General features: G+C 38.5%; 3 protein-coding genes and 2 long non-coding RNA genes across 5 annotated transcripts; 3 read left to right on the forward strand and 2 right to left on the reverse strand.

The window, feature by feature from the left end:
* Positions 1 to 4,772, forward strand: LOC126614664 (trans-cinnamate 4-monooxygenase-like). Its single transcript, XM_050282313.1, has 3 exons — positions 1 to 881; positions 2,178 to 2,311; positions 4,019 to 4,772. Exons 1-3 carry the CDS (start codon positions 97 to 99, stop codon positions 4,612 to 4,614), a joined length of 1,515 nt encoding a protein of 504 aa, XP_050138270.1. The 5' UTR covers positions 1 to 96; the 3' UTR covers positions 4,615 to 4,772.
* On the reverse strand, positions 236 to 22,941 carry LOC126614669 (uncharacterized). Its single transcript, XR_007620476.1, has 2 exons — positions 22,793 to 22,941; positions 236 to 276 (listed from the first exon to the last, which is right to left on the reverse strand). It is a non-coding gene; the product is annotated as an uncharacterized LOC126614669 (long non-coding RNA).
* On the reverse strand, positions 4,018 to 16,852 carry LOC126614670 (uncharacterized). The gene is made up of 2 exons (XR_007620477.1): positions 16,704 to 16,852; positions 4,018 to 4,236 (listed from the first exon to the last, which is right to left on the reverse strand). It is a non-coding gene; the product is annotated as an uncharacterized LOC126614670 (long non-coding RNA).
* LOC126614665 (trans-cinnamate 4-monooxygenase-like) lies at positions 13,277 to 17,333 on the forward strand. The gene is made up of 3 exons (XM_050282314.1): positions 13,277 to 14,202; positions 15,019 to 15,152; positions 16,486 to 17,333. Exons 1-3 carry the CDS (start codon positions 13,418 to 13,420, stop codon positions 17,079 to 17,081), a joined length of 1,515 nt encoding a protein of 504 aa, XP_050138271.1. The 5' UTR covers positions 13,277 to 13,417; the 3' UTR covers positions 17,082 to 17,333.
* Positions 22,393 to 26,426, forward strand: LOC126614666 (trans-cinnamate 4-monooxygenase-like). Its single transcript, XM_050282315.1, has 3 exons — positions 22,393 to 23,397; positions 24,055 to 24,188; positions 25,591 to 26,426. The coding sequence occupies exons 1-3, from the start codon at positions 22,613 to 22,615 to the stop codon at positions 26,184 to 26,186; spliced, it is 1,515 nt and encodes a 504-aa protein (XP_050138272.1). The 5' UTR covers positions 22,393 to 22,612; the 3' UTR covers positions 26,187 to 26,426.
* Positions 26,427 to 27,620: the final 1,194 nt, after the last annotated feature.

Raw genomic sequence — 27,620 nt, forward strand, 5'->3', positions numbered from 1 at the left:
CCCTGAATAAATCAGTTCACTCTCCCACCGCAACTCTCTCTGCATTTCGCTCCGTGCACCCACCAAATTACTCACCACACCAACGCTCCCCCAAAAATGGACCTCCTCCTCCTGGAAAAGACCCTTCTGGGTCTCTTCGTCGCCGTGATCGTCGCCATCGCCATTTCAAAACTCCGCGGCAAGAAATTCAAGCTCCCGCCTGGTCCCATACCCGTACCCGTTTTCGGAAACTGGCTCCAGGTCGGCGACGACCTCAACCACCGTAATCTCACCGACCTCGCCAAGAAATTCGGCGACTGCTTCCTCCTCCGCATGGGGCAGCGCAACCTCGTCGTCGTCTCCTCGCCGGAGCTCGCCAAGGAGGTGCTCCACACCCAGGGAGTCGAATTCGGCTCGAGGACCCGAAACGTCGTCTTTGATATCTTCACCGGTGAAGGCCAGGACATGGTGTTCACCGTCTACGGCGAGCACTGGCGTAAAATGCGGCGGATCATGACTGTCCCCTTCTTCACCAACAAGGTGGTCCAGCAGTACCGCCACGGATGGGAATCTGAGGCGGCGGCGGTCGTCGAGGACGTGAAAAAGCACCCTGAGGCGGCGACCAGTGGGATGGTGCTGAGGAGGCGGCTGCAGCTGATGATGTACAACAACATGTACAGAATCATGTTCGATCGGCGATTCGAAAGCGAGGAGGATCCCCTGTTCGTGAAGCTCAAGGGATTGAACGGGGAGAGGAGCCGATTGGCCCAGAGCTTCGACTACAACTACGGCGATTTTATCCCCATTTTAAGGCCCTTTTTGAGAGGGTATTTGAAGATCTGCAAGGAGGTGAAGGAGAAGAGGATTCAGCTGTTTAAGAGCTATTTCGTTGACGAGAGGAAGTAAGTTAATTCACTTTATTTATGATTTTTAATTACTTTCATTTTTTCTTTTAATTTTGAACAGTGTTATTTATACACTCTTTTTCATATTTTATGTTTTTTTTAGAACTTTAACGAAAAGCTTCCGGCTACTGTTAATTTGAACAAAAAAATCATATTTTTACACTAAGAAGTTAATCCTGATACTATTTACTTTACTTTTTATATTATTTTTATCGTTAAAAGTCAAAGTTTTCAAATAATTTTCATTAGTTTTCATACACAATTTTTCACTTTATACATGTTTTTTCACTTTCTACACATTTTTGATTAATTTTTATCATTGAATCATCTTCAATTCATTAAATCTTTCAATGAAAATTGAGATCTGTTCGCCAAAAAAGAGTGTGTACAGAGAATCTTTATTTTTGATATATAGTTGGCACATATTTAGTTACAGGTCGGTCTCGCATATAATAGTGAGCGTTGGCAAGAGCTGGACAAGCTTGTATCTAATTAATAAGATTTAAGCCGTTGGAGTTAGGCCTGGTTTGATACCGAGATCATTCTGAAAAATGTTTGTATAAAAAAAAAGTCAATAGTTTTTTTTATGTTTGGTAAACATTTAGTTTCAGTTTTTTTTTACAGTTTTAGGTGAAAAAAAAATAAAAACAAGAAGCTGCCAAATTTAGCTTTAAAAAACCGATTTTTTTTCACATCTGTTTTACATAAAAGTTTATCAAACACTACAATACTATTTTTTTTTAAAAGCATTTTTATAAAAAAGTTTAACAAACATTCTACAGCTTTATTTCACAACCGTTTATTCTCACAGCACAATAAAAATAATTTTTTGTTTCAAAATACAATAATATCAAACCAGCCATTAATATCATTTGTCGTAGTAATTCACACTCTCAATTTGTAATTCTACGTTAACAGAGATGACAAAATGAGAATGCAACTGAAATTACCCCAAAATAAATTTATTTTGCTTTATGTATTAAAATAACGTGATTGAAAATAACGTGATTGACAAACTGATAGCGTGAATAATAATATAAAAATTAAAAATTTGAATACAATTTTTGTAGTTAAAGTAGTGGATTAATAGTTTATGCAAATGGTGAGGATGTCAACATTCTCCGAATCTCTGATAGTGCTAGCAACGATTATTTTGTTTATTTGTTTAATAAGTGACGAGTTTAAATAATTAATCATATTATAACAATATGTCGTTGCTATTTGAAATGCAACGACTAAAATGAGAGGATGAAAATCGCTAGTCTGACTCATACTTTTCTAATATTCGACCAGGAAACTTTCAAGCACACGGGCTCCAACAAATGAGGGGTTGAAGTGCGCCATTGACCACATCCTCGACGCGCAGCAGAAGGGAGAAATCAACGAGGACAATGTTCTCTACATCGTCGAGAACATCAATGTTGCTGGTGAGCAAACCCTACTCTCATAATGTTAACTCTGAAATTAAAACATGGTGACAATTATTATTGATACTTCATAAAACTTTAAATTTTGCATAATTAGAAAGAAATATACATTTGTGAAGAGTACAATATGAGATTTTTAGAACGCAAACAACAATTCTCTTCACTCATTTACCAAGTTTAATGTTGTGAATGGTTTGTTTGGAAATACTTTTAAAATGATTGAAAATTTTTGACAAAAATATTTTTGAAACTAATCTTTAGTAAAACTTTTAAGTGTATTCTAGAAAAATACTTGAAGTTCTTGAAGCACATATTTGATATTTCTTCTAAAAAACATTTAAAATACTTTTGAAATCCATAATCAGTTTCATCAAAAATATTTTCAATCATTTTAAAAGCTATTACAAATGAACATCTATTTGATGATAGGGAAAGGGATTCCGAATCCCTTATTCTTAATCCACAAAATCAGGAAATTCGTACAGTTGAAAATCGATTGGCTACAAATAGGTATTCACTTTAAAAATTATAATAATTTTAACCGTTAGATCAAATTTAAACTGTATAAATTTTCTAATTTGATGGATTATCTTCCTGAAGATAGAAACCAAATTGCAGGCTGCAGATTAGAGTAAGCTTCTGTGACGGATGTTGACGTGAATATATTAATTTGCGGGCTAACTTTTTGTTATATATATATATATATATATATATATATATATTTTTTTTTTTTTTTTTAGGATTTTTATTAAATATTTTTGTTTTCGTGATAGAGTCACTAAAATATGAAATATTTTGTATGGTTTATTGACTCCCACGTATGCTATTACTTGATACGTAGTAGAAAACCTAGAGGACCCGATGATGTTACATTACATTGTTTGCTTACGTATTATTACAAGAGCCACAAAGTTACTATTGGAGACGTGCCCATCTTTAGTTGTCTCATTTTCATCCAGTTGGCATACCAGTGTACGTCAAATACTTACGTGTCACTAACTATATATCTTCGTGTGGGACCTGGCTTCTCTGCACAAAATAGGATCTTTGTCGGATGTTATTTCTGGAGATCCTGTAATCATGATCGTATATCATACGATCATAAATCATTTTAAATTTGAAATTTGAAAATAAATATAAATAGTTCATAACAAAAATTGATTACATGATGTACGATGAACTTTCATAATCACAAGATCCCCCAGATCCTTAGAAAAAGGATGGCGAGGATCCTTTTCCCTTGTGTATGGGTCACCAATATATAATGGTGTTCGTGTACGTTAGCACCTCCGTAGAAAGGAAAAGAGACAAAAAACTCTTTGTTGCGTTTAAAGTTGGTATTGACAAAAATCTGGGTTTAGTGGTTGGTGAGTAGGTGAACAAGTATGTTGCTTCTGATCTAAATTTGCTAAACCACTTTGATTGGGCATCCTTTTAAACAATTTGTTGTCCTTATCCTTTTTCTAACTTGCATTTTATACACAACTCACTTATTTTTACCAATCCCATGACATTAACATATGCAAACATGAAGTGATATTATTTTATCTATAATAATAAACTCGTCACTCTATCATAAAATGAAAATTGGTTATATCACATGATTGTATTTCAATATCGCAAATTTTCTTTGTAATGAGCTTTGTGCAAATTCATTTAAGGTTGTTTAATTTTAGATTGCTAATGTCACATTTTTCTGTTGAACAGCTATTGAAACCACATTGTGGTCGATCGAGTGGGGAATTGCCGAGCTAGTGAACCATCCTGAAATCCAGAAGAAGTTGAGGGAGGAACTTGACGCGGTCCTCGGTCGCGGAGTTCAGATCACAGAGCCTGATGTTCAGAAACTTCCCTACCTGCAAGCCGTGATCAAGGAGACTCTACGACTTCGCATGGCAATCCCACTCCTTGTTCCCCATATGAACCTCCAGGACGCCAAGCTTGGCGGGTTTGACATCCCGGCGGAGAGCAAGATTTTGGTGAATGCTTGGTGGTTGGCAAACAACCCTGCCCTGTGGAAGAAACCGGAGGAGTTTAGGCCCGAGAGGTTTTTGGAGGAGGAGTCGAAGGTGGAGGCTAACGGGAACGACTTTAGGTATCTCCCGTTTGGTGTTGGGAGGAGAAGTTGTCCTGGGATTATCCTGGCCCTGCCAATCCTAGGCATTACAATTGGACGTTTAGTCCAGAACTTCGAGCTTCTGCCTCCGCCGGGACAGTCGCAGCTCGACACCTCGGAGAAAGGTGGGCAGTTCAGCCTGCACATCCTGAAGCATTCCACCATTGTGATGAAGTCGAGGGCGTAGATTGATGCTTGGGGAGAAAGATTTTGATTATATGACATGATATGTGGGTTTGAAAATGTAAATTTATCAAAGTTCTTCCTTCTTCTTTGGTTACTTAGATTTATGAACTTGAATTAATGGATGGTTCAAGTAATAAACTTCTTTCTGTTTTTGAATAAGTCGTCATACACTAATTTTGATGAGTTCGTTTTTTGTTGAGAGTCTTACGTTTGACGTTCAAAGTGTTGAAGTTAAGAACTGAGAGAGAGGAATTCATTTAGAGAGAGAAAGAGAGATGTAGAGAGAGAGTGAAAAATGTAATTGTAATTCTCATTAATCAATTGAATAATACACATGGTATTTATACATAAATATCCTATCCCAATATATGTGCCAGCTCAGCATAAAGTATATAACTAATCACAAACATTCCAAGCATAACAACCTAGTGAAAGAATCTAATCTGGTGGAGGTTGGGATGCATTACTGCTGTGTGAGACTATACTCTTAACACACCCCCTCAAGCTGAAGGAAGGTGATCGAACTGAAAGCTTGGAAGTAAGGGCAGCAAATCGATCAGCAGCTAGAGGCTTGGTAAAAATGTCTGCAATTTGGAGAAGAGAAGCAACATGTTGAACACCAATGTGACCAAGTAAAACCTTCTCCCGAATATAGTGATAGTCAATTTTAACATGCTTAGTTCGAGCATGAAAAACGGGATTGAATGCAAGAGCAATGGCACTTTTGTTATCACAGTAGATGACAGGAGTTTGTAACAAAGGGAAGGATATGTCATGGAGAATCTTGCACACCCATGTAATTTCAGCAGCAGTATTAGCAAGAGACCGGTACTCAGCCTCTGTTGATGACCGAGCCACTGTGGCTTGTTTCTTAGCACTCCAGGAGATGAGGTTGGAGCCGAGGAACACACAATACCCACTAGTGGACCGTCGATCCACAGGGCAACCTGCCCAATCCGCATCAGACCAAGCAGTGAGACACTGAGAACCCTTAGTAAACCAAAGTCCTAAATCCACAGTGCCCTTCAGGTATCGCAGAATGCGTTTGACAGCCTGCAAATGTATGGTTCGGGGAGAGTGCATATACTGACAAACCTGATTTACAGCAAAAGCTAAATCAGGCCTTGTCCAAGTAAGATATTGTAAGGCACCAACTGTGGACCTATAAGAAGTGGGATCAGATAGAAGAGTGCCGGAATGGTCCAGTTTGGAAGTGGACACAGGTGTGGCACAAGGTTTAGCACCAAGCATGTCTGTCTTTTTGAGCAAGTCTAAAGCATACTTAGTCTGATGCAGTAACAAGCCCTTGTCAGATTTGTGGACTTCAATACCCAAAAAATAATGAATATCTCCCAGGTCCTTGACAGGAAACATGGTTTGAAGCTGGGATATGAGGGATTGATACTCAGTGACTGAACTGCCATTGATGATTATATCATCAACATAAACCAATATAAAAGTAATGGAAGTGTCTCGTTTAATAAAGAGACTGGTATCAGAGTGGGAAGAACTAAATCCCAGAGAGAGAATAGCAGTGTAGAAAGCCTCATACCAAGCTCTAGGGGCCTGTTTAAGACCATAGAGGGATTTCCGAAGTTTGCACACATGATGAGGTTTCGAGGGATCCACAAACCCTGGAGGCTGGACCATATAAACATCTTCCTTTAAGTGACCATGAAGGAAAGCATTACTGACATCCAACTGATGGATAAACCAATCATAGAAACCGCAATGGAAAGGAGAATCCGGATGGTAGTAGGTTTGGCGACAGGACTAAAGGTTTCGGAGAAATCCAAACCTTCCTGTTGATGAAAACCTTTAGCTACAAGGCGTGCTTTGTACCTTTCAATAGTACCATCAGGTTTGTGCTTTACTTTGAAGACCCATTTGCAGCCAACAATGTTGTAGGTGGAATGATTAGGAACTAATTCCCAAGTGCCAGTAGACTGTAATGCTTGAAATTCAAATTGCATAGCCTCCATCCAGTGAGAAGACTTAGAAGCTTGGAGAAAGGTTGATGGAGTAGGAGGTAAAGTTGTAAGAGAATCAACAGTGGAAGGAAGTTGGTGTTTAGTGGCAGTGAACACCTTGGGTTTATGAATACCTGTCTTTGCCCTTGTAATCATAGTATGAGTGTTGACAGGAAGGGGAGGGGGCAAGGGTGGAGTCTCTGCAGAGCTGGAAGATACTGGAGGAGTATGTATGGACTCCTGATCAGAAGATGGTATAGTGGTATTCGCTGCAGTCGAAAATAGGGATGGAGATGCATTGCGGCCTTCTGGAGCAGCTGCAGGTGAAGACTGTTGCTCAAGATGAGACACTGGCAAAGGCAGATGGAGAGACATATGAGTGTGGAGAGGAGAAGGCACATAAGGACTGTGATGTGAGGCCTGAGAAGACACAGACTTGTAAGGAAATAAGGATTCATCAAACACCACATGTCTGGAAATGTAAAGCCGATTAGAGATAGGATCCCAACACCTATATCCACTGTGATTGAGGCTATAACCCAAAAACACACATTGCTTACTTTTGAAATCCAGTTTGTCTCTTGAATATGGCTGCAACCATGGATAACAAGCACAACCAAAAGCCTTCAGTGTATGATACTTGGGAGAAGCATGGAATAAGAGTTCCCAAGGACTGAGCACAGAAGACTGAGGAGGTAACCGATTAATGAGGTAGACAGCAGTCTGAAAAGCTTCAACCCAAAACTGTGCAGGTAAATCACTTTGAGATAACAATGTTCTGCCCATTTCAACAACATGACGATGTTTTCTCTCGGCACACCCATTTTGCTCAGGAGTGTGGGGACAACTCAACTGCTGTGTAATACCTTGCTCATTTAAAAAACTTTGGAGTGACTTATTCAAGAACTCACCCCCTGAATCAGACCTGATACTTTGCACTTTGAGATCAAGGAGAGTTTGAAGTTTTAAAATAAAGGTCTTGAGAGTGGAGAAGACATCAGACTTGAAATGTAAAGGATAGAGCCAACTATATTTGGTAAAATCATCCACTATTATTAGATAAAACCGGTAGCCAGTACATGAAGATGTGGGAGAAGGACCCCATACATCTGTGTGTAACAATTGAAGTGGCCGAGAGGAAGTACAAGGTAAAGTGGAAAATGATAGCCTAGAGGACTTCCCTAGTTGACAAGCAGTACAGACTGACAAATTATTAACAGAACCAATTACAGGGAGATGATTCTTATGCACAACAGAATGTAAAGTCCCACCAGAAGGATGGCCAAGCCGACGATGCCAAGTATGGATATCAGCCTTAGCAATCATCAGAGCAGTTGGTGAGATTGCAATTCCAGAGACACCATTTGAAGCATTCCAGTAGAAAGGGTACAAACCTCTTTCACTGGGGCCCTGGAAAAGCATCTTCCCAGTGCTTAGATCCTTGACATAGAACCTGAACGGATCAAAGGTCAGAGAACACCAGTTATCATATACAAACTTGTAAACAGATAACAAGTTATGAGAAGCCTGAGGAATTAACAGAACATCATTTAAACGAAAGGTAGCATGTTTGGTGCGAATGAGAGCAGAACCAGTATGAGAAATACACAGACCTTTGCCGTCACCAACAAACAGCTGATCAGTGCCAGAGTAGGGAATGGCAGAGTTGAGTGCAGAGGGATCAGGGGTGACATGATGAGAGGCGCCACTATCAGTGAGCCAATAGCTAGGAGATGCAGGAGAAGTCATGGCAGACATTGCAGTAGGAGATTGAGATTGAGCAAACTGAGAGAGACGATTACACATAGGAGCCCAATGACCATATGGAAGGCATAACTGACATTGAACTGAGCGATCAGAGGAAGAAGATGGACCAGCAGGCTGGCGAGAAGGACCAGCACCAAGAATGCCACCTGAGTTATTGGCATGCCAGTTGTGAGGTTTGTTTCCCCTAAAATTTCGATTCTGAGTATACCGATTGCGATTATGAAAACGACCACGAGAGTTGCCTTTGTTGAAATGACCAACAAGAGTAGAAGATTGAGCATCATAGGCATGAAATGGTGCAGTCGAGGAGGTAGAAGCTCTGGTTTTGCGTTTCTGGAGTGAGATTTCTTTGCTCAAGAGGAGGCCATGCAGCTCATCAGCAGTCACAGATTCATTTCGAGTCTCAATGGAGTCAACAAAGGACTCATACTCATCAGGAAGACCAGATAAAATATATGCAACAAGATCAGATTCAGACAATGGTTCACCAGCAGCAGCAAGTTTATCAGAGATTTCTTTGATCGAATTAAGAAAATCGGTCATTGAAGAGTCACATTTCTGAATCGTTTGAATCTTCGAACGAAGACTGTGAACATGTGTGCGGGAAGCGCCTGAGAATCGCCGCTCAAGAGATTGCCACAGAGAGCGAGAGTCTTCCATGCCAATCTTCAAGAGAAGAAGATCTTCAGAAATAGTAGAGTTGATCCAGATCATCAAGATTTGATCGCGCTCACACCAGGTCTCAAAAGATGCATTAGGAACACAAGTACCAGAGGGATCGCGAACAAATGGAGGAGGACACAGATCTTCGCCATTGACGAGTCTAATAAGCTTGAAGCGCTTCAGCACAGGAAGGAAGAGACTACGCCAAGTAATGTAGTTCTGACGATTGAGTTTCGTCGGAACCATTCCAGCGACATTGGCAATGGAAATGGTGCCAAGCGTCATGATCGGAGGGTTGGAGAGGGCACTCTGAGGAAGATTTGCTGGAGAATTAGGGTTTGCAGGAGGTGGAGAAGGAGAATCCGAAGAGGATGCTGCCGCCGACATAGCAAGAGGGGCTAAATTGAGAGGGAAAAAGAAGAGATCAGAGCAGTAGGGATCTGTTTGGAAGATCAGAAAATGCAAGAACAGCAAGAAAATTGCGAGAAGAGGGAAGCGCCGGATCAGAGTCGGTTAGACGATGGTGATGATACCATGTTGAAGTTAAGAACTGAGAGAGAGGAATTCATTTAGAGAGAGAAAGAGAGATGTAGAGAGAGAGTGAAAAATGTAATTGTAATTCTCATTAATCAATTGAATAATACACATGGTATTTATACATAAATATCCTATCCCAATATATATGTGCCAGCTCAGCATAAAGTATATAACTAATCACAAACATTCCAAGCATAACAACCTAGTGAAAGAATCTAATCTGGTGGAGGTTGGGATGCATTACTGCTGTGTGAGACTATACTCTTAACACAAAGTAATGAGCTTTACCCTAAAAAAAATAAGAAAAACTAATGAAAATAATTTGAAAACTTTGAGTTTTAACGATAAGGACAAAATAAAGGGTAAAATGAATAGTATCAGGATTGATTTTTTAGTATAAAAATGTGATTTTTCATTAAAGTGAACAGTACCTGGAGCTTTTCGTTAAAGTTCCCAAAAAAAATTGTATTTACATGTAAAATTTTGGTGGGGGAAGGGGGATGAAGTTGTAGACTATTTACTGAATTTCGACCCTTTACCTAACTAGATTTCCTTGTAAAATTCATCTCCCAATTAAAAAGGTAACTCTCCGCCACACAAGCTAAAGATGGGCAGACTACCAAGATGCCCAAGACCCATATGATCTTGATGAAGATTAAAAAGTTAGGGTTCATCAATCAGAGTCATTATTCATTCAAGAAAAAGTCTAACAAAGATCCGTCAAATTACCATTAATCTACAATTCCGTCAAATTACCAACAAAGATCCGTCATTATTCATTCAGACAAGCAGCTATTCATGTGTGCTCCAAGTGTCACACATGCTTGTTCCGACAGTTATTCCTACAATAATGCAAGCTCCAAGCCCCAGTTAACTCTTTCAAAAACGTCAAAAAATATCAAACAATATATCAAAACATTCCCTTGTCTTGGCATTCCTTCAATTAACTTTTTCAAAATTGTTGAAACCGATGCTTCTGAATTTGATCATGAAGGTATGCTCAAACAAAGGGTCTCTCCAGAGCAACCTGAACAAATTGTTCATTTGCATTTAGGAGTCTGGACTCTCGCAGAGTAACTACAGTACTATCCAAAGTTACAACCCCTGCATCTGCCCAGTCACTAGTTAGTCACAAAAACCATCTCCTTATTCAGTCAAAAGCACTACCCATCTTATATTTATGGTAAGTACCCTGTTTCGGTCACTTCAAAAGTTCCCCTCATATTGCCAGAGCCTTTTTTTTTTTCCACCAAAAATTCATCTCCTACATCGAACTGAAGATTTTAATCGCTCTTGGTTCATCAACTTTGGTAGTATTTTTCCTCAAACCACAGAGTCAACAAGAGGAAATCATTTCTGCTACTTAGGACTATGATCTAATGCTATTCCTCTTCACTTATAAGTTAGAGGTCTTAGGAACGATTCTCGTCAAAGGGGAATTTGAACCACATTATTTCTAACCCATTATGAGGCTAACTCCCTTCCCTTAGTGTAGATGATATCGATTGTCCAAAAAAAAAAAAAATCCTGTACCTTAGTGTAGATAGTATTACAACGCCAATTGTGAAGAAAAAGATGTAGTCCGCCAAATCACAGTGAAATGGTGGGATAATTTCAAGCACGACCAAATTACAGAATAAGTCGATATTGAATTCCCAGTAGCTCATACTACTTTAGAAGCCTCTACTTCTTCCATCTCAATCGATGGAAAAACAAAATGAGAACTCACAAAAATAGCAAGCCGATTAATGCTCCAAGTCAATCAAATGAGCGAAGATGAAGAGGAGATTTCCTCGTAAAATTCATCTACCAATTAAAAAGGCAATTCTCCGCCACACAAGTTTTTCTTTTGATATAAGATCGATAGATTTCATTAAGGAGTCCATAAGGAAAACAACAAAACAGTTACAGATCAGCTTCCTCAACCCAAGCACAATTAATTTCAAAAAGAAGGGCGGCGCGCGAGGCGAAGAGCAATGTCATTGGCTTGATGGCAAACATGAGTAAAAGATGGCCACAAAAGTTAAGATGGGCAGCCTACTAAGGCCATCTCTAACCGAATGGTCCAGAGGGCCAGATGGCCGAAAATAGCTCTAAAACCATCTCCAACCGAGGGCTAGGCCAGAGGGTTCTGGAATCTGGGAGGGCCTCACGGGATCGGAGAGGGCTGGAGGGCTGGCTATTTTTTTTTTAATGTTTTCCTATTGCTGTCGGTTATAACCGACAACTTTAAAGAGATTCTTTTTTTTTAATAGTTTTACTATTAGTGTCGGTTATAACCGACACTAATAGTTTGAATTTTTTTTTAATATAACGGCTAGCTGACTCAGCTAGCCGTTGGGTTTTTTTTTTTTTTTTTTTATTTATTTTTTTTTATTTTAAACATTTCTTTTCTTCTATAAATATGGTGAAGTTCTTTCAATTCTTCACTTCATTTGCAATATTTCCTTCTTCAATATTCTTCAATATTTCCTTCAATATATTTCTCAATATTTCCTTCAATATTTCCTTCAATATATTTTCCAATATTTCTTTCATCTATAATATTTGTTTCAATTTTTCAATATTTCCTTCATCTATAATATTTGTTTCAATTTTTCAATATTTCCTTCAATATATTTTCCAATATTTCCTTCATCTATAATATTTGTTTCAATTTTTCAATATTTCCTTCAATATATTTTCCAATATTTCCTTCATCTATAATATTTGTTTCAATTTTTCAATATTTCCTTCATCTATAATATTTCTTCACTTCATTTGCAATATTTCCTTCAATATTTCCTTCATCTATAATATTTCCTTCAAATTTAATTTGTAGTTTTTAAATTTAATTTGTAGTGTTTAAATATAAGTTGTTGTTTTTAAATTTAAGTTGTTGTAGTTTTTAAATTTAAATAATAAATTATGTTTGGCCCTATGACCCTCGGTTGGAGACGGTTTTTTGTGACAGGGCTAAAACGAGCCATTTGGCCCTCTGGCCCTCGGTTGGAGACGGAGGCAAATATGGCCCTGTACTGTTCATTAAAATATTAATATCTTGGGGAATCTTGGAGGGCCAGATGGCTCAAACGAGCCCTCTGGCCAGCCCTCGGTTAGAGATGACCTAAGATGCCTGAGACCCATATGATCTTGCCGAAGATTAAAAAAAAGAAAAAGTACTCTTATCATATGTTTATACAAACGAGGATCTGGTCCAAATCTTTCCCATCAAAGGCCCAGAATCAAGTAATCTGTACTATTGAAATTTGATTCAACGGTTACAATTACTATAACTTTAGAAGGGCTTTCTATTTGTAATCATTTGATCAAATTTCAACGGCCTAAATCGCTTGATCTTGGGCCTTTCATAGGAGAGATCCAGACCGGATCCTCTTCCTGTTTATATATCACTAGTACTATCTCTCAAATAAAATGAGATCCACATTTATTGGTGGTTTATCTTTATTAGAGATACGGTACAAATAATAGTATAAATATGTGATAAGTATAACATCACTCTTAAAAAAATTAGGATCAATCATTCACAGTCACTATTCATCCAAGGCAAAAGTCAAACAGTAATCGAACAAAACCATTCATCGTCACTGCTGTCGTATGCTAAAGAAAAAGTTAATTATTCAGACAAGCCGCTATTCATTCATGTAAGTCATCCACTCGTGTTTCATGCAATAATGCAAGCGACAAGCCGCAGTCTATAAATTCCAAATCATATTTTCTAGTTGATCACTCTACAAACTCAGTGGTACAATCTGGACTCTAACCCACCTGACGTCCCCGAAACACAAAACCACCAATAAACCACTTCACTCCCCCACCACTACTCTCAGCATTTCGCTTACTCACCACACCAACGCACGCACAAAAATGGACCTCTTCCTCCTGGAAAATACCCTTCTGGGTCTCTTCGTCGCGGTGATAGTCGCCATTGCCATTTCAAAACTCCGCGGCAAGAAATTCAAGCTCCCGCCGGGTCCCATGCCCGTACCTGTTTTCGGAAACTGGCTCCAGGTCGGCGACGACCTCAACCACCGTAATCTCTCCGACCTCGCCAGGAAATTCGGCGACTGCTTCCTCCTCCGAATGGGACAGCGCAACCTCGTCGTCGTCTCCTCGACGGAGCTCGCCAAGGAGGTGCTCCACACCCAGGGAGTCGAATTTGGGTCGAGGACCAGAAACGTCGTCGTTGATATTTTCACCGGTAAAGGCCAGGACATGGTGTTCACCGTCTACGGCGAGCACTGGCGGAAAATGAGGCGGATCATGACCGTTCCTTTCTTCACCAACAAGGTCGTCCAGCAGTACCGCCAGGGATGGGAATCGGAGGCGGCGGCGGTCGTCGAGGACGTGAAAAAGCACCCTGAGGCGGCGACCAGTGGGATGGTGCTGCGGAAGCGGCTGCAGCTGATGATGTACAACAACGTATACAAAATCATGTTCGATCGGCGATTCGAGAGCGAGGAGGATCCCCTGTTCGTGAAGCTCAAGCGATCGAACGGGGACAGGAGCCAATTGGCGCAGAGCTTCGATTACAACTACGGCGATTTTATCCCGATTTTAAGGCCCTTTTTGAGAGGGTATTTGAAGATCTGCAAGGAAGTGACGGAGAAGAGGATGCTGCTGTTTAAGGACCATTTCATTGACGAGAGGAAGTAAGTTAATTCATTTTATTTATGAGTTGCCTTACTTTTATTATTTCGGTTTATTTTGGCTTTTTAGGTAAAATAATAGAGGAATTGTTATTAGCATTAAAAAAATCTCATTACACACATTCTAAATTTTCTATATTAGGAAAGAAAATACATTTGTGAGAAATGTATAATGAGATTTTTGAAGTGTCAATAACACTTCATAATAATAGTTCATGAGATTATCACAATTTCTCATTTTGGTTTATGAGTTTTGAGCGATCCTTTGTGATCATTTTAGTTTTTTTTCTTTTGTGGAAAATTTGTATTAAATAAGAATAAAATAATAAAAATATTCTCAAATTTTGTCAAATTATTTTGGCTCATTGTTTATTAAAATTGAAAGCCTTTTTGTCATTATTTAACATAAATTTTTACGAAATAACCCAAATAAGTTATGGTATACGAACTCAGAGATTACTCTATCAATTTCAAATCTCAGTGATCTAAGTAAGGAGTTATGTCAAATTTACAGACTATTTTAGTTAATAAATCTTTATTTAAATTTTTTTTTAAATTATATTTTATTTAATGAAGGAATTTAATCATCACAATTAGTGCTCTTAAATATGATCTAAAAGATGATCTCTCTAGTATCATCTGTGTCGTCACAATATGTGATCTTAAATATGATCTAAAGGACAATCTTTCTAGCATCATCAACGTTAGTAGCATGACAATTACTAACATTTATCATTGGCTGTGATTGCAATTTGATATGCGACAACTAAAAAGTGTGAAAATCGCTAGTCTGACTCAACTTTTATAATTTTCGAGCAGGAAACATACAAGCACACAGGCTACAACAGATGAAGGGTTGAAGTGCGCCATTGACCACATCCTCGAAGCCAAGCAGAAGGGAGAAATCAACGAGGACAATATTTACCACATCGTGGATAACGTCAATGCCGCTGGTGAGTAGACCCCACTCTTTTAAGATTAAATCTGATAAGGGTTTTTTCATATATGGTTCTTGAAATTGACTATCACCTTCAAGATAATTTTTGAAATTGAAAATCAATTAATATTATTCTTTAAAATAGGTGTCGCAAATCAATATTGTTCACAGTTATATTAAAAACTTTGTTAAATGTTGATGTGACACATAAATGGGCCCCATAAATATTTTTTTCATCACAAATGATCCTTGAAATTGACCCACGACGTCAAAATAGTCCCATTGACCCACTACATCAAAATAGTCCATAAAATTAAAAATTGATCAATGTAGTTCCGAAAGACTACATTGATTTGAGACACTTACTTGTGGAACTACATTGAGTGATTTTTAATTTTAGGGACCATCTTGATAGTAAGAGTCAATTTTAAGAACTATTTGTGATAAAAATTCATCTGATAATTAAACATGTTAATCTATTTTTACTGACTTCCCATCTTCGGTTTTGATTTATACGACGATCGAAATGGTAATTTGATTTCATTAGGTATTTTTATATTTTTTTAGTGCATATAATATTTATTAAAAAAAATTATAATTTTTGTGTAAAATTGAAAAAACGTATTAATTTTTTTATTATTTCCCAAATTGCAGGCCTGCGAATTAGATAGCTTCTGGGACGCGTGATTTCCAATTTTACCCTTCGATTGCTTTTAATGTCCTCAAAATCGAAAATTACACTAAAAAGATGAGTATAGATAAATTAAAGATGTAGAAAGAGTGCACATTTTTTAAGTGTGCTAAAAACAGCTCTCATTTGTAAACCAACCTTTTCTTCCCTGGCTTTTGTTTTATTTTTTATATTTGTTTTTTAAATATATTTTTAACATATGAAAAATACTAAATTACTTGATTGTTCATCCTTTTAGACAATTCGTTGTCCTTATCCTTTGGTAATTTGCATTTTATATACGACAAAGTTCTTTATACCAACCCCATGACATCAACATGCAAACATGACTTGGTATTATATTATTTCTAACTGTAAATCCGCGATTAATACCATAAGGGATGTGATATTCACACATTTCTTTTTACTTTTTTCATACTTTTTAAGTTTTCGACCGTCAGATCGGATAAATTGAAGAAGATCAACGAACAGAAATTAAAAAGGGTTTGTAAAAAGTAAAAAAGAGTGTAAATCACACACCCCATATCATAAAATGTAAATTGATCATATTACATGATTGTATTTCAACATCATAATTTATCTTGTAATGAGCTTTGTTAAAATTCAATCAAGGTTGTTTAATTTTAGGCTGCTAATGTCACATTTCTTTGTTGAGCAGCTATTGAAACCACCATGTGGTCGATGGAGTGGGGAATCGCTGAGCTCGTGAACCACCCCGAAATCCAAAAGAAGTTGAGGGAAGAACTCGATGCAGTCCTCGGCCGCGGAGTTCAGATCACAGAGCCCGACATTCAAAAACTTCCCTACCTGCAAGCCGTGATCAAGGAGACTCTCCGACTGCGCATGGCAATCCCACTCCTTGTTCCCCACATGAACCTCCAGGACGCCAAGCTCGGCGGGTTTGACATCCCGGCGGAGAGCAAGATTTTGGTGAATGCTTGGTGGTTGGCAAACAACCCTACCCTGTGGAAGAAACCGGAGGAATTTAGGCCCGAGAGGTTTTTGGAGGAGGAGTCGAAGGTGGAGACTAACGGGAACGACTTCAGGTATCTCCCGTTTGGTGTTGGGAGGAGAAGCTGTCCCGGGATTATCCTGGCCCTGCCAATCCTGGGCATTACAATTGGACGTTTAGTCCAGAACTTCGAGCTTCTGCCTCCGCCGGGACAGTCCAAGATCGACACCTCGGAGAAATGTGGGCAGTTCAGCCTGCACATCCTGAAGCACTCCACCATTGTGATGAAGCCGATGGCGTAGATTTATGAACTCTTTTTTCTTCTCCTTTGGTTATTTAGATTTATGAACTTAGAATTAAGGGATGGTTTGATAAGTCAAGTGATAAGTCCATATCAGATCAGTTTGTATTTTGCCGTTTCCGCGCTTCTCCACCACTACAGTTCGACTTCAGTTCGAACTCTCCAGCAGACCACCGCTGGCTACTCTTAGTTCATTACGTTTGTGTACATTTTAAAGTATTTTGTAATTAGAGATAACTCTCGTCTGTAACAATCTCATCACTTGCAACTGTTGGAACAATATTAGAAAACATGAAAATAGCACAAGAATTCCAATCACAATAATCATAAAGAAAATCATAACATCAATAGTATACTAGATTAATATATACAACTAGAGATAAAGTTAGAAAAACTGACAACTTGGAGATTGAGGCTTGCATAAATGCAATGTCTTGAAGACATAATTTTTCCCTTACTCTTGTGCTTGTAGTTTGGTAGGCATTCGTCTCCCAAGATTCAACAATTTATAATTTCAAGTCAAAGCACTTCAATTTTCGGACTCTTGTGAACTTTATATATTTCATACTCTCAAGACACGACTCGGAATATATTTAATAATGAGTTTGGGGATTAAACTTTACACTTTATTATTTAGATTGGGATGGTTGAGTTTATAAAGAATTCAAGCCACATTTTTTGAAACATTGTGATTGTTGCCTAAAGTTACAATGAACAAATGCAACTCATGAGTTTGAATTCAACTATAACACTTGACTCTTATTTTTAATTCACACAAAAATTAAATATTATAATATATAATTTCTAACAACAACTCTATATAATCATCGTGAAGCGTCACTCGTAATTATTGAGTCGAGTTTATACAAGCATTCATTCAGTGGCGAAGCCAGGATTTCTCGGGAGGAGGGGCGAACTTAAAAGAGTGAAAGGTTAAAGAAAAATGGCAACAATTAAATCTTTTTATATAGTAATGTCTTCCAACTCAGTAGCCTCACTTTGTTGTGAACTACTCGGAGTATTTTAAGGAGAAGGGCTGCCCAAAATGTTTGAAGAAGGATTTAAGCATTATTTCTTATAGTATTTGTTTGGACCCAAATTTACACCATTGGCCCGTGCAATCAAGACCGTTGGTTGAGCGTAGTGTCAGACCGATGGATGAAAAGGTGAAGATAATTTTATTATTAAAAGATATTATTATGGTTTTATCATAATAATTATTTTTTAGTAAAGAATTGTTTTTATATAAGATAAATGGGATGCAAACTATATCTCAAGCTTTGAGACTTTTATCTGGTTAAGCAGCCATTTGCGTGCAAATTAATTGTTGGTTAGATAAAGATTATGAGGAGATACAGAAGAGATTGAATGGGTGATTGACTGATGCCCTGCAAGAATTGGATGCGATGGGTTTAATGGAAGATGGTCTTAAAAGTATCAGATGATATGGCATGCATGATGAGATTATATTTCATTTTATTATGCATGCATGGGATAAAGACTACTGATGGAGTTTTGGTGATGAGAGAGAAGCCTAGGTGGACTAGAAATGTGATGTGATAAGCCTAGATGGAAGTGGCAGAAGGTTAGCCTGATGCCGTGTGAAAGGCTATTAGATATATATATATATATATATATTTGGTAGATGTCGTACATTTGGCAGTCTGCATGCCATGGTAAAGTGCAAACTATATATATATATATAATTGGTGGTTGTTTACATAAGGTTATCCAAGTCACGTCAGATACATGGGAATTTGAAATAAGACTCTGCTCGAGAATCAGGTCGTGCCAAGCAAGTACATCAATCCTATAAATACAGATGCAATAGCAACGAGAGAGGGACCTCAAATTTAACACACAACTGCCATGCGCAAACTCTCTTAACAACTGAGATTTTTTTATTTTCTCTTTTCGATGACACATCTTCCGTTGGCATCAACATCACTGTGAAAGTAACCGGTGATATCTTAAGTCGGCATAGATAACTCTGTCACCGTAGAATCAGCCGATCTCGCAGCATTTTCCGTTGGCATCACCAGCACTGCGGCGAGGACGGTTGATTACCTATCCAAGTCTCGGTCGAGAAGGATTTCTGAATCCTTATTGGTCGAGGTCATCTCATCAGCCTTCTCGGCGAAGTGAGGTGTTACGAGTTACTACATTCGGCGCATTGGAAGCCGAATTGGATATTGAACTTCGCTAAGTTAGCAGCCTTGTCTTCAGGCTCTAGAACCCAAAGGCCGAGACGTGTTCCTTCCTCAGCCACAATCGCAAGATCAAGAAGTCAGCAGCGCACCCAACGCAACATCAACAAATTTTACTCATCGACCGAGCTCGGCCGACGAGTTGGCACGCCCCGCATTCACCGAAGGACGTAGTTAGCTTATAGATTACTTGACTTGCGCGCCACGTAGACTTGGTAGTTTTTAGGGTCAACAGTATTGTTCCATTACGTAACTGTAAAATGGAAAGAAAAAAAAAATCTTAGACTCTTAATCCTAGAGTACACTATACTAATATGCATAATAACTAATCCAACCAACAATTCAACCAATCCAACCAATTGCATAAGCTCCAAATAATTACCCCTAATATGCATAATAACTAATCCAAACAACAATTCAATTAATCAATACCAATAACTCAATAAGCATACCAATTATTCAATAAATAAAAATTCAATTCAACTAAGCATATGTGATAAGTGTAGTATCACTCTTAAATAATTAAGATCAATCATTCACGGTTGCTATTCATCCAAGACAAAAATCAAACAATAATCATACCATTCATCTGTAGTGTCATATGCAAAAGAGAAAATTAATTATTTAGACAAGCCGCCATTCATGCTACAAATGTCATACACCCGGGTTCCAACAATTCTTAGAATAATGCAAGCTATAAGTTCAATCTATAAATTTCAACTCATATTTATCTTCGTATCATTTAGGGTTTTTATCACAAATGTTTTCTGAAATTGACCCACCTATCAAGATGGTATTTGAAATTGAAAATCAATCAATGTAGTCTATGAAAATGGGTGTCGCAGATCAATGTAGTCATTCCATCACAAATCTATCAAAATTTTTGTTATATGTTGATGACACATAACTATCCCATAAGTCTAACTAAATGGGTTTGGAAGGGGTTATTATTGGCGATTCAGAGGGGTTATCATGATATCATTATTGAGGGTGATGTGCTCCAGATTGTCTCGGCATTACGCAGTGGTCTTCCCAATGGTTCCTTGATCGGTAACATTATGGAAGATTCCAAGGCGTTGTTGTCTACAATCACTAGAGCTATTGCTACCCATACCCGTCACCAGAATAACGAAGTTGCTCACCGCATAGCTAGATATGCTCTTTCTAGCTTGGCCAATTGTTCGTGGTTTGAGGAACTTCCATACATTATCTCTGATATTCTTATATCTGATTGTAATGTCTGAATTTTAGCTTCTTTTTTAGGCTGTAGCCTTAGGTACTTTTAGGGCTTTTGGCTTTCCTTTTGTACTGAACTTTCTATCTATGAACTAATATCGTTGCCTTAAAAAAAATATCCAAGAAGAAGGGCAGCGCGCGAGGCGATAAACAATGTCATTGGCTTGATGACGAACATGAGTAAAAGATGCCTACAGAAGTTTAGATGGGTAGCGTACTAAGATGCCTAAGACCCATATGATCTTGACGAAGACTACAAAAAATAAAAAATACTACTTTTATCATATGTTTATACTACAACTACACAGTCTCTCTAATAAAATGAGACTCACATTTGTTGGTGGCTTACCTTTATTAGAAAGACGATACAAATAATAGTATAAATGTGTGGTAAATGTAACATTACTCTTAAACAATTAAGATCAATCATTCACAGTCACTATTCACCTAAGACAAAAGTCAAACCGTAATCCGACAAAACCATTCATCGTCAGTGCCATCGTATGCTAAAGAAAAAGTTGATTATTTTAACAAGCTGATGTCGCTTGTCCCCCCCCCCACCCCATTTTACCTAAATATATAAATGTCGGCTAGAGAGTGCCTGGCTGTTGGCGTGGCTGCACTGCACTGGCTGGGAATAGCACATTTGCTCTTGTTCTGTTCTATTTCAAGCTGCTGGGAATTGGCAAAGGCAAAATAAAAAGGAAACAGATTGAAATAGAACAGAACAAAGGCAAATGTGCTATTCCCAGCCAGTGCAGTGCAGCAACGCCAACAGCCAGCCATTCTCTAGTCGACATATATATATATATATTTAGGTAAAATTTTTAATTCCTAAATCTATAATCCCTAACCCTAATTAATTATTTAAGACGAATTTTTGTTTAATTGGTATAGAATCATATGGTTATTGGTTATTGATTATTGATATAAATTCTATGATTATTGATGAACGAAATTATTGTTTAGGGTAAAAATTATGAAATTATGAAATTATGATTAGTTGAATTATGAAATTATGAATTCATATATGATATATGAAATTATTGTTTCATATATGAATTCTATGATTATTGGTGAATGAAATTATGAAATGTATGAATATGGGTATACATTTATTCATATGATTAGTTGAATTAAATTTTTATTTGTCTAATAATTTGTATGCTTATGGTATTGGTTAATTAAATTAGTTATTAGGCATATTAGTATAGTCTACTCTAGGATTAGGAGTCTAAGATTTTTTTTTTCTTTCTATTTTATAGTTACGTAATTGAACGATATTATAAGAAACAATGTTTAAATCCTCCTTCAAATATTTCGAGTAGTCCTTCTCCTTCAAATACTCCGAGTAGTCCTCCTCCTCCTTCAAATATTCCAAGAAGTCCTCCTTCGAATATTCCGAGTAGTTCACAACAAAGTGAGGTCACTGAGTTGAATGAAATATTGGCTAATCTTCCTGCATACCCTGGACTTAGACGTCAAATGCTTGATTATCTACCTAATTATCATGAAGCAATTTGTAGACACTATCTCCAAAATGATCCTTGTCAACCTTGCACTCTTTTAAGTTCGTCCCTTCCCCCGGGCCAATTCCTGGCTTCGCCACTGGTAACATCTCTCTTAAAAAATTAGGATCAATCATTCAGTCACATTTCATCCAAGGCAAAAGTCAAACAGTAATCGGACTAATTACCACTCATCGTCACTGCCATCGTATGTCAAAGAAAAAATCATACACTCGTGTTCCAAAAGTCAAACAGTAATCAGACAAACAGCTATTCCTGCAATAATGCAAGCTACAAGCCGCAGTAATGCAAGCTACAAAGAAATCGTATGTCAAAGAAAAAATCATACACTCGTGCTCCAAAAGTCATACATTCGTGTTCCAAGCTTCATTCCTGCAATAATGCAAGCTACAAGCCGCAGTATATAAATTCCAAATCATATTTTCTAGTTGATTACCCTGCAAACTCAGTGGTACGAAACCCTAAACCACCACTAAACCACTTCACTCTCCCACCACTATTCTCAGCATTTCACTCTCTGCACCCACCAAACTACTCATCACACCAACGCAACCACAAAAATGGACCTCTTCCTCCTGGAAAACACCCTTCTGGGTCTCTTCGTCGCAGTGATCGTCGCCATCGCGATTTCAAAACTCCGTGGCAAGAAATTCAAGCTCCCGCCGGGTCCCATGCCCGTACCCGTTTTCGGAAACTGGCTCCAGGTCGGCGACGACCTCAACCACCGTAAGCTCACCGACCTCGCCAAGAAATTCGGCGACTGCTTCCTCCTCCGCATGGGGCAGCGCAACCTCGTCGTCGTCTCGTCGCCGGAGCTCGCCAAGGAGGTGCTCCACACCCAGGGAGTCGAATTCGGGTCGAGGACCCGAAACGTCGTCGTTGATATCCTCAACGGTAAAGGCCAGGACATGGTGTTCTGCGTCTACGGCGAGCACTGGCGGAAAATGCGGCGGATCATGACCGTTCCCTTGTTCACCAACAAGGTCGTCCAGCAGTACCGCCAGGGATGGGAATCGGAGGCTGCGGCGGTTGTCGAGGACGTGAAAAAGCACCCTGAGGCGGCGACCAGTGGGATGGTGCTGCGGAGGCGGCTGCAGCTGATGATGTACAATAACGTATACAGAATCATGTTCGATCGGCGATTCCAGAGCGAGGAGGATCCCCTGTTTGTGAAGATTAAGGGATCGAACGAGGACAGGAGCCGATTGTCGCAGAGCTTTGATTACAACTACGGCGATTTTATCCCGATTTTAAGGCCCTTTTTGAGAGGGTATTTGAAGAGATGCAGGGAACTGGAGGAGAAGAGGATTCAGCTGTTTAACGACTATTTCATTTACGAGAGGAAGTAAGTTAATTCATTTTATTTATGAGGTTTCATTTATTTGCCTTTTATTTATCTATTTATTTTTTATAGAAAAGCTTATTTCTTGATAAAAACAAAAAAACAAAAAAGACTATCTATTGGTTGAATAAATTTGACCATCAGCCGTCATAATATATAATCTAAAAAGGTGATCTTTCTAGCATTACATGTGTAATTGGCATGATCAGTTGCTTACGCATATTGGGACTAGATGGTCTCAGGACCATCTTGAGTATGAGAAATATACATATAAAGCACTTTTGAGGACGCTCCTAATGTTTGGTACGAGTCTTTTTGTGCTCACTAAGTGTTTGACGAAACGTATCTCGCATGTTGCATCAACAACACTGTTCAAAATTCTCTCAAGGGCACTCATTAGATTGCTTAGACATATGTCAATATGTATTGACATGTGTGCAACTTAGTTCAGATGATGGCATCAAGCTACCCAAATGTTCGACAAAATGTTTCAGTTAATAAACTGAATTTTTAGCGATTTGCACTCTGTTTCTATCTAAAAAGTTTGAACTTTTAACATTAATTCTAGTCTTATTCACTCTAGTGTGACTACAATTTAAAATGCGATAAAATGAGAGTGAAAATAGTTAATTTGACTCCAGTTTTCTAATTTTCGAGCAGGAAACTTTCAAGCACACAGGCTACAACAAACGAAGGGTTGAAGTGCGGGATTGAACACATGCTCGACGCCCAGCAGAAGGGAGAAATGAATGAGGACAATATTTACCACATCGTTGACAACATCAATGGCGCTGGTGAGTAGACCTCACTCTCCTAATATTAGCTTTGAAAATTAAAACATGGTAAATCTAGTTTTACGGATTTACCATCTTTGTTGTTGTGGATTTATTTGATGACCGAAATGGTAAATTAATTTCACCTGATGTTGTGTCACTCGGTACTATGGTTTGATGGTATTCCTCTTCATTTGTAAATGAGAGGTCTTAGGTTCGAATCCCGTGGATGACGAATTCGATACCAAATTAGGTTGCCCATTGCGTGCCTTAACCGAACTCCCCTTCCCCTTAGTGTAAAATATATTGTTATACTGAAGAAGAAAAAAATCACCTGATATTAAAAATCACCTGATATTGTAAAATTTTACGTACAACTCAGTTCTTTTTACTAAGTGAAATTTTATTTGAATCCATGTAATCTCTTTCTACACACAACTTCAACTTAAATTGTTAATTGTCTATTTTACCCCTATTGCATAATTACTATTAAGTACAAAATGAAATTAATAATAAAACTCAAATTTATCAATAAACCCATTAAACTCTACCATCACTTCTCGTTTATCTTACATTCATTCTGGTAAAACCCTAATAGGTCTTGTAGAGAAAAACAAGTTTTTTTTATTGATGGATGATGATTTTGAAGTTTTGAATCCTCCAACTAAGGTATGACTCAATTTATGAATATTTTGTTCGTTTGATTTCAATTTTTTTTAAAGTTTAGAAGATGAGTATTTGGGTTTCAATTTTTTTCATCAATCCCGAATGGTTTGTTAAACTTTCTGCAATTGGAAAATTCTAAGGAAAAACTTCTTACCAATGTTCTTAGATTATAAAATTCCTTGCTTGTTGATAAATATAAGGGGATGCATTGTTTGATTTGTTGCTTATGCACATCAGTAGAAAGAAAAAAGGCAAATATCTGGGTTTCGTAGCAGAAAGAAAGAAAAAAATAGCCATGGAAATGGGAGTGGGAAGAGGGGTGGGGCAAGGACACCTCTTAAAAAAAAAATCAATTACAGATGTTATTTTATAAAGGGAATGGGGGTAAAGATAACTTAACATTTTGAATTGGGTTTGAGAGGGTAGTTTAAGTAATAAATTTGGGTTTAAAGAGAGATTAATTCTTTAGTTAAAAATAATATGGGTGAAGATTGTAAGTTGGGTGTGGAAAGCAGTTACATGGATTCAAATAAAATTTCCCTTTTACTAACCCCATGACATTAACATGTAAACATGACGTGGTATTATTTTATTTCTAGCAGTAAATCCGTCACTAATATCATCAAATGTAAATTGATTATATGACGTAGTTGTATTTTAATATCACAATTTTTTTTTGTTTGTAATGAGCTATGTGCAAATTCAATTAGGGTTGCTTGATGTTAGGTCGCTAATGTCACATTTTTGTGTTGAGCAGCTATTAATACCACTTTGTCGTCGATCGAGTGGGGAATTGCCGAGCTAGTGAACCACCCCAAAATCCAGAAGAAGTTGAGGGAAGAACTCGACGCAGTCCTCGGCCGCGGAGTTCAGATCACAGAGCCCGACATTCAACAACTTCCTTACTTGCAAGCCGTGATCAAGGAGACTCTTCGACTTCGCATGGCAATCCCACTCCTTCTTCCCCACATGAACCTCCAGGACGCCAAGCTCGACAGGTTTGACATCCCGGTGGAGAGCAAGATTTTGGTGAATGCTTGGTGGTTGGCAAACAACCCTGCCATGTGGAAGAAGCCGGAAGAGTTTAGGCCCGAGAGGTTTTTGGAGGAGGAGTCAAAGGTGGAGGCTAATGGGAACGACTTCAGGTATCTCCCGTTTGGTGTTGGTAGAAGAAGTTGTCCGGGGATTATCCTAGCCCTTCCAATCATGGGCATTACAATCGGACGTTTAGTCCAGAACTTCGAGCTTCTGCCTCCGCCGGGACAGTCCAAGCTCGACACCTCGGAGGAATGTGGGCAGTTCACCTTGCGGATCCTTAAGCATTCCGCCATTGTGATGAAACCGAGGGCGTAGATTGATGCTTGGTAGGAAGATTTTGATTATATGAAATGATATATGGGTTGTGAAAATAAATTTATTAACTGTTGCAGTCCTGTTGGATTATGAATGTGATTGTGTAAATCCTAGTATATCTAGGAGTATCTTGGATTATCCTATTTAGTAGACATTATCCTATTACACTTGTAATCCTATTAGGGGTAAGGATTTCTCCTATCATACTACTATAAATAAAGGCATAATGGGTTGATACAACACACACCTCTGAATTACATATCTCTCTACTCTCTCTCTCTTGCCGCTGACCTTCTCCTTTCCTAGTCCTAAATTACAGTTCAGTCGATTAGGCCTACAACACGTTATCAGCACGCTCTTGCCAGAAGCTAAGGAACTGAAGGATCGTAGGAGGAAACTATCTTCTACAAAATTCAAAGGCTTTCAATTGTTTTCTGCCAATCAGGTTTCTTCAAAATAAATTAAGATATTTTAAACAACCTTGAAGCATAAAAACATTCTCCATGATGCTTGAACCCCATATATTTATGTTTTCCTTCCAATTTTATATATCGTATATATGTTCATATATTTTGTCAATATATATAATTGTTCATGCATTATGCATATATTCTATGTGGAATTGTGAGTCAAAGAATTGAAATTAATTTAGAAGCAATTAGGGTTTCTAACCCTAGAATTCAAAAAAGAAAAAAGAAAAAACTGGGATTCTTTTTTGCGGCCGAGCCGCGGCATCTGCGCCGTGCCCCGTTGCTGGCCTGAAGCCCAGCTGCGTAGACCATTCTAGGACAAATCGCTCGCAACAGCCTTTTGGGCTTGCTGCCTCTGCACGCGACAACCAGGCTTCGCCCTGAGTTGAGTTTCACACAGTTCTGAAGACCCATGCCCACTAGTAGACATGCAGCCTTGCTGGGTCGAAACCCTGCAGCTTGGCTTGATTTGCCATCAAGCTTTTATGCTTGTTGGGCTTTGTTTTAGCCTCGGCCCGCAACCAAACAGCCAGCCCATTTGGTTGGGCTTGTTCTCTCGGCCCAAAAATCGAAGCCAGCTTTGTTGGGCTTTGTGAGCACTTGCATCCAAGGCCACCCCGTGCTGGGCCTGTAAACTTGCTCCAGTTTTGGCCCAAAACGCCAACATCTTTGTTGCTGGGCCTATCCCAATCACACTGCCCGTGGCATGTTGCCACACATTAGGCTATTCCTAACAGCCACTCGAGCCCAATAAACCCAATAGGGCCTTGCCTTACTAACGGTACCCATGCCTACCGTGTATGGGCTATGGTTTTTCGAACCCATTGCTAATTTTTGGCATTCTAAATAATTTTAACCCGAATGTTATAATAAGTTTTGCTTCTACCCCGAATGGTCTCAATCTATTGAATTAATTAAAGTGACCAGCAGTCCACTAATCTGACAATTAATCCAAAATTATTGG

This window comes from Malus sylvestris, chromosome 3, assembly GCF_916048215.2.
Source record: "Malus sylvestris chromosome 3, drMalSylv7.2, whole genome shotgun sequence".
NCBI lineage: Eukaryota > Viridiplantae > Streptophyta > Magnoliopsida > Rosales > Rosaceae > Malus > Malus sylvestris.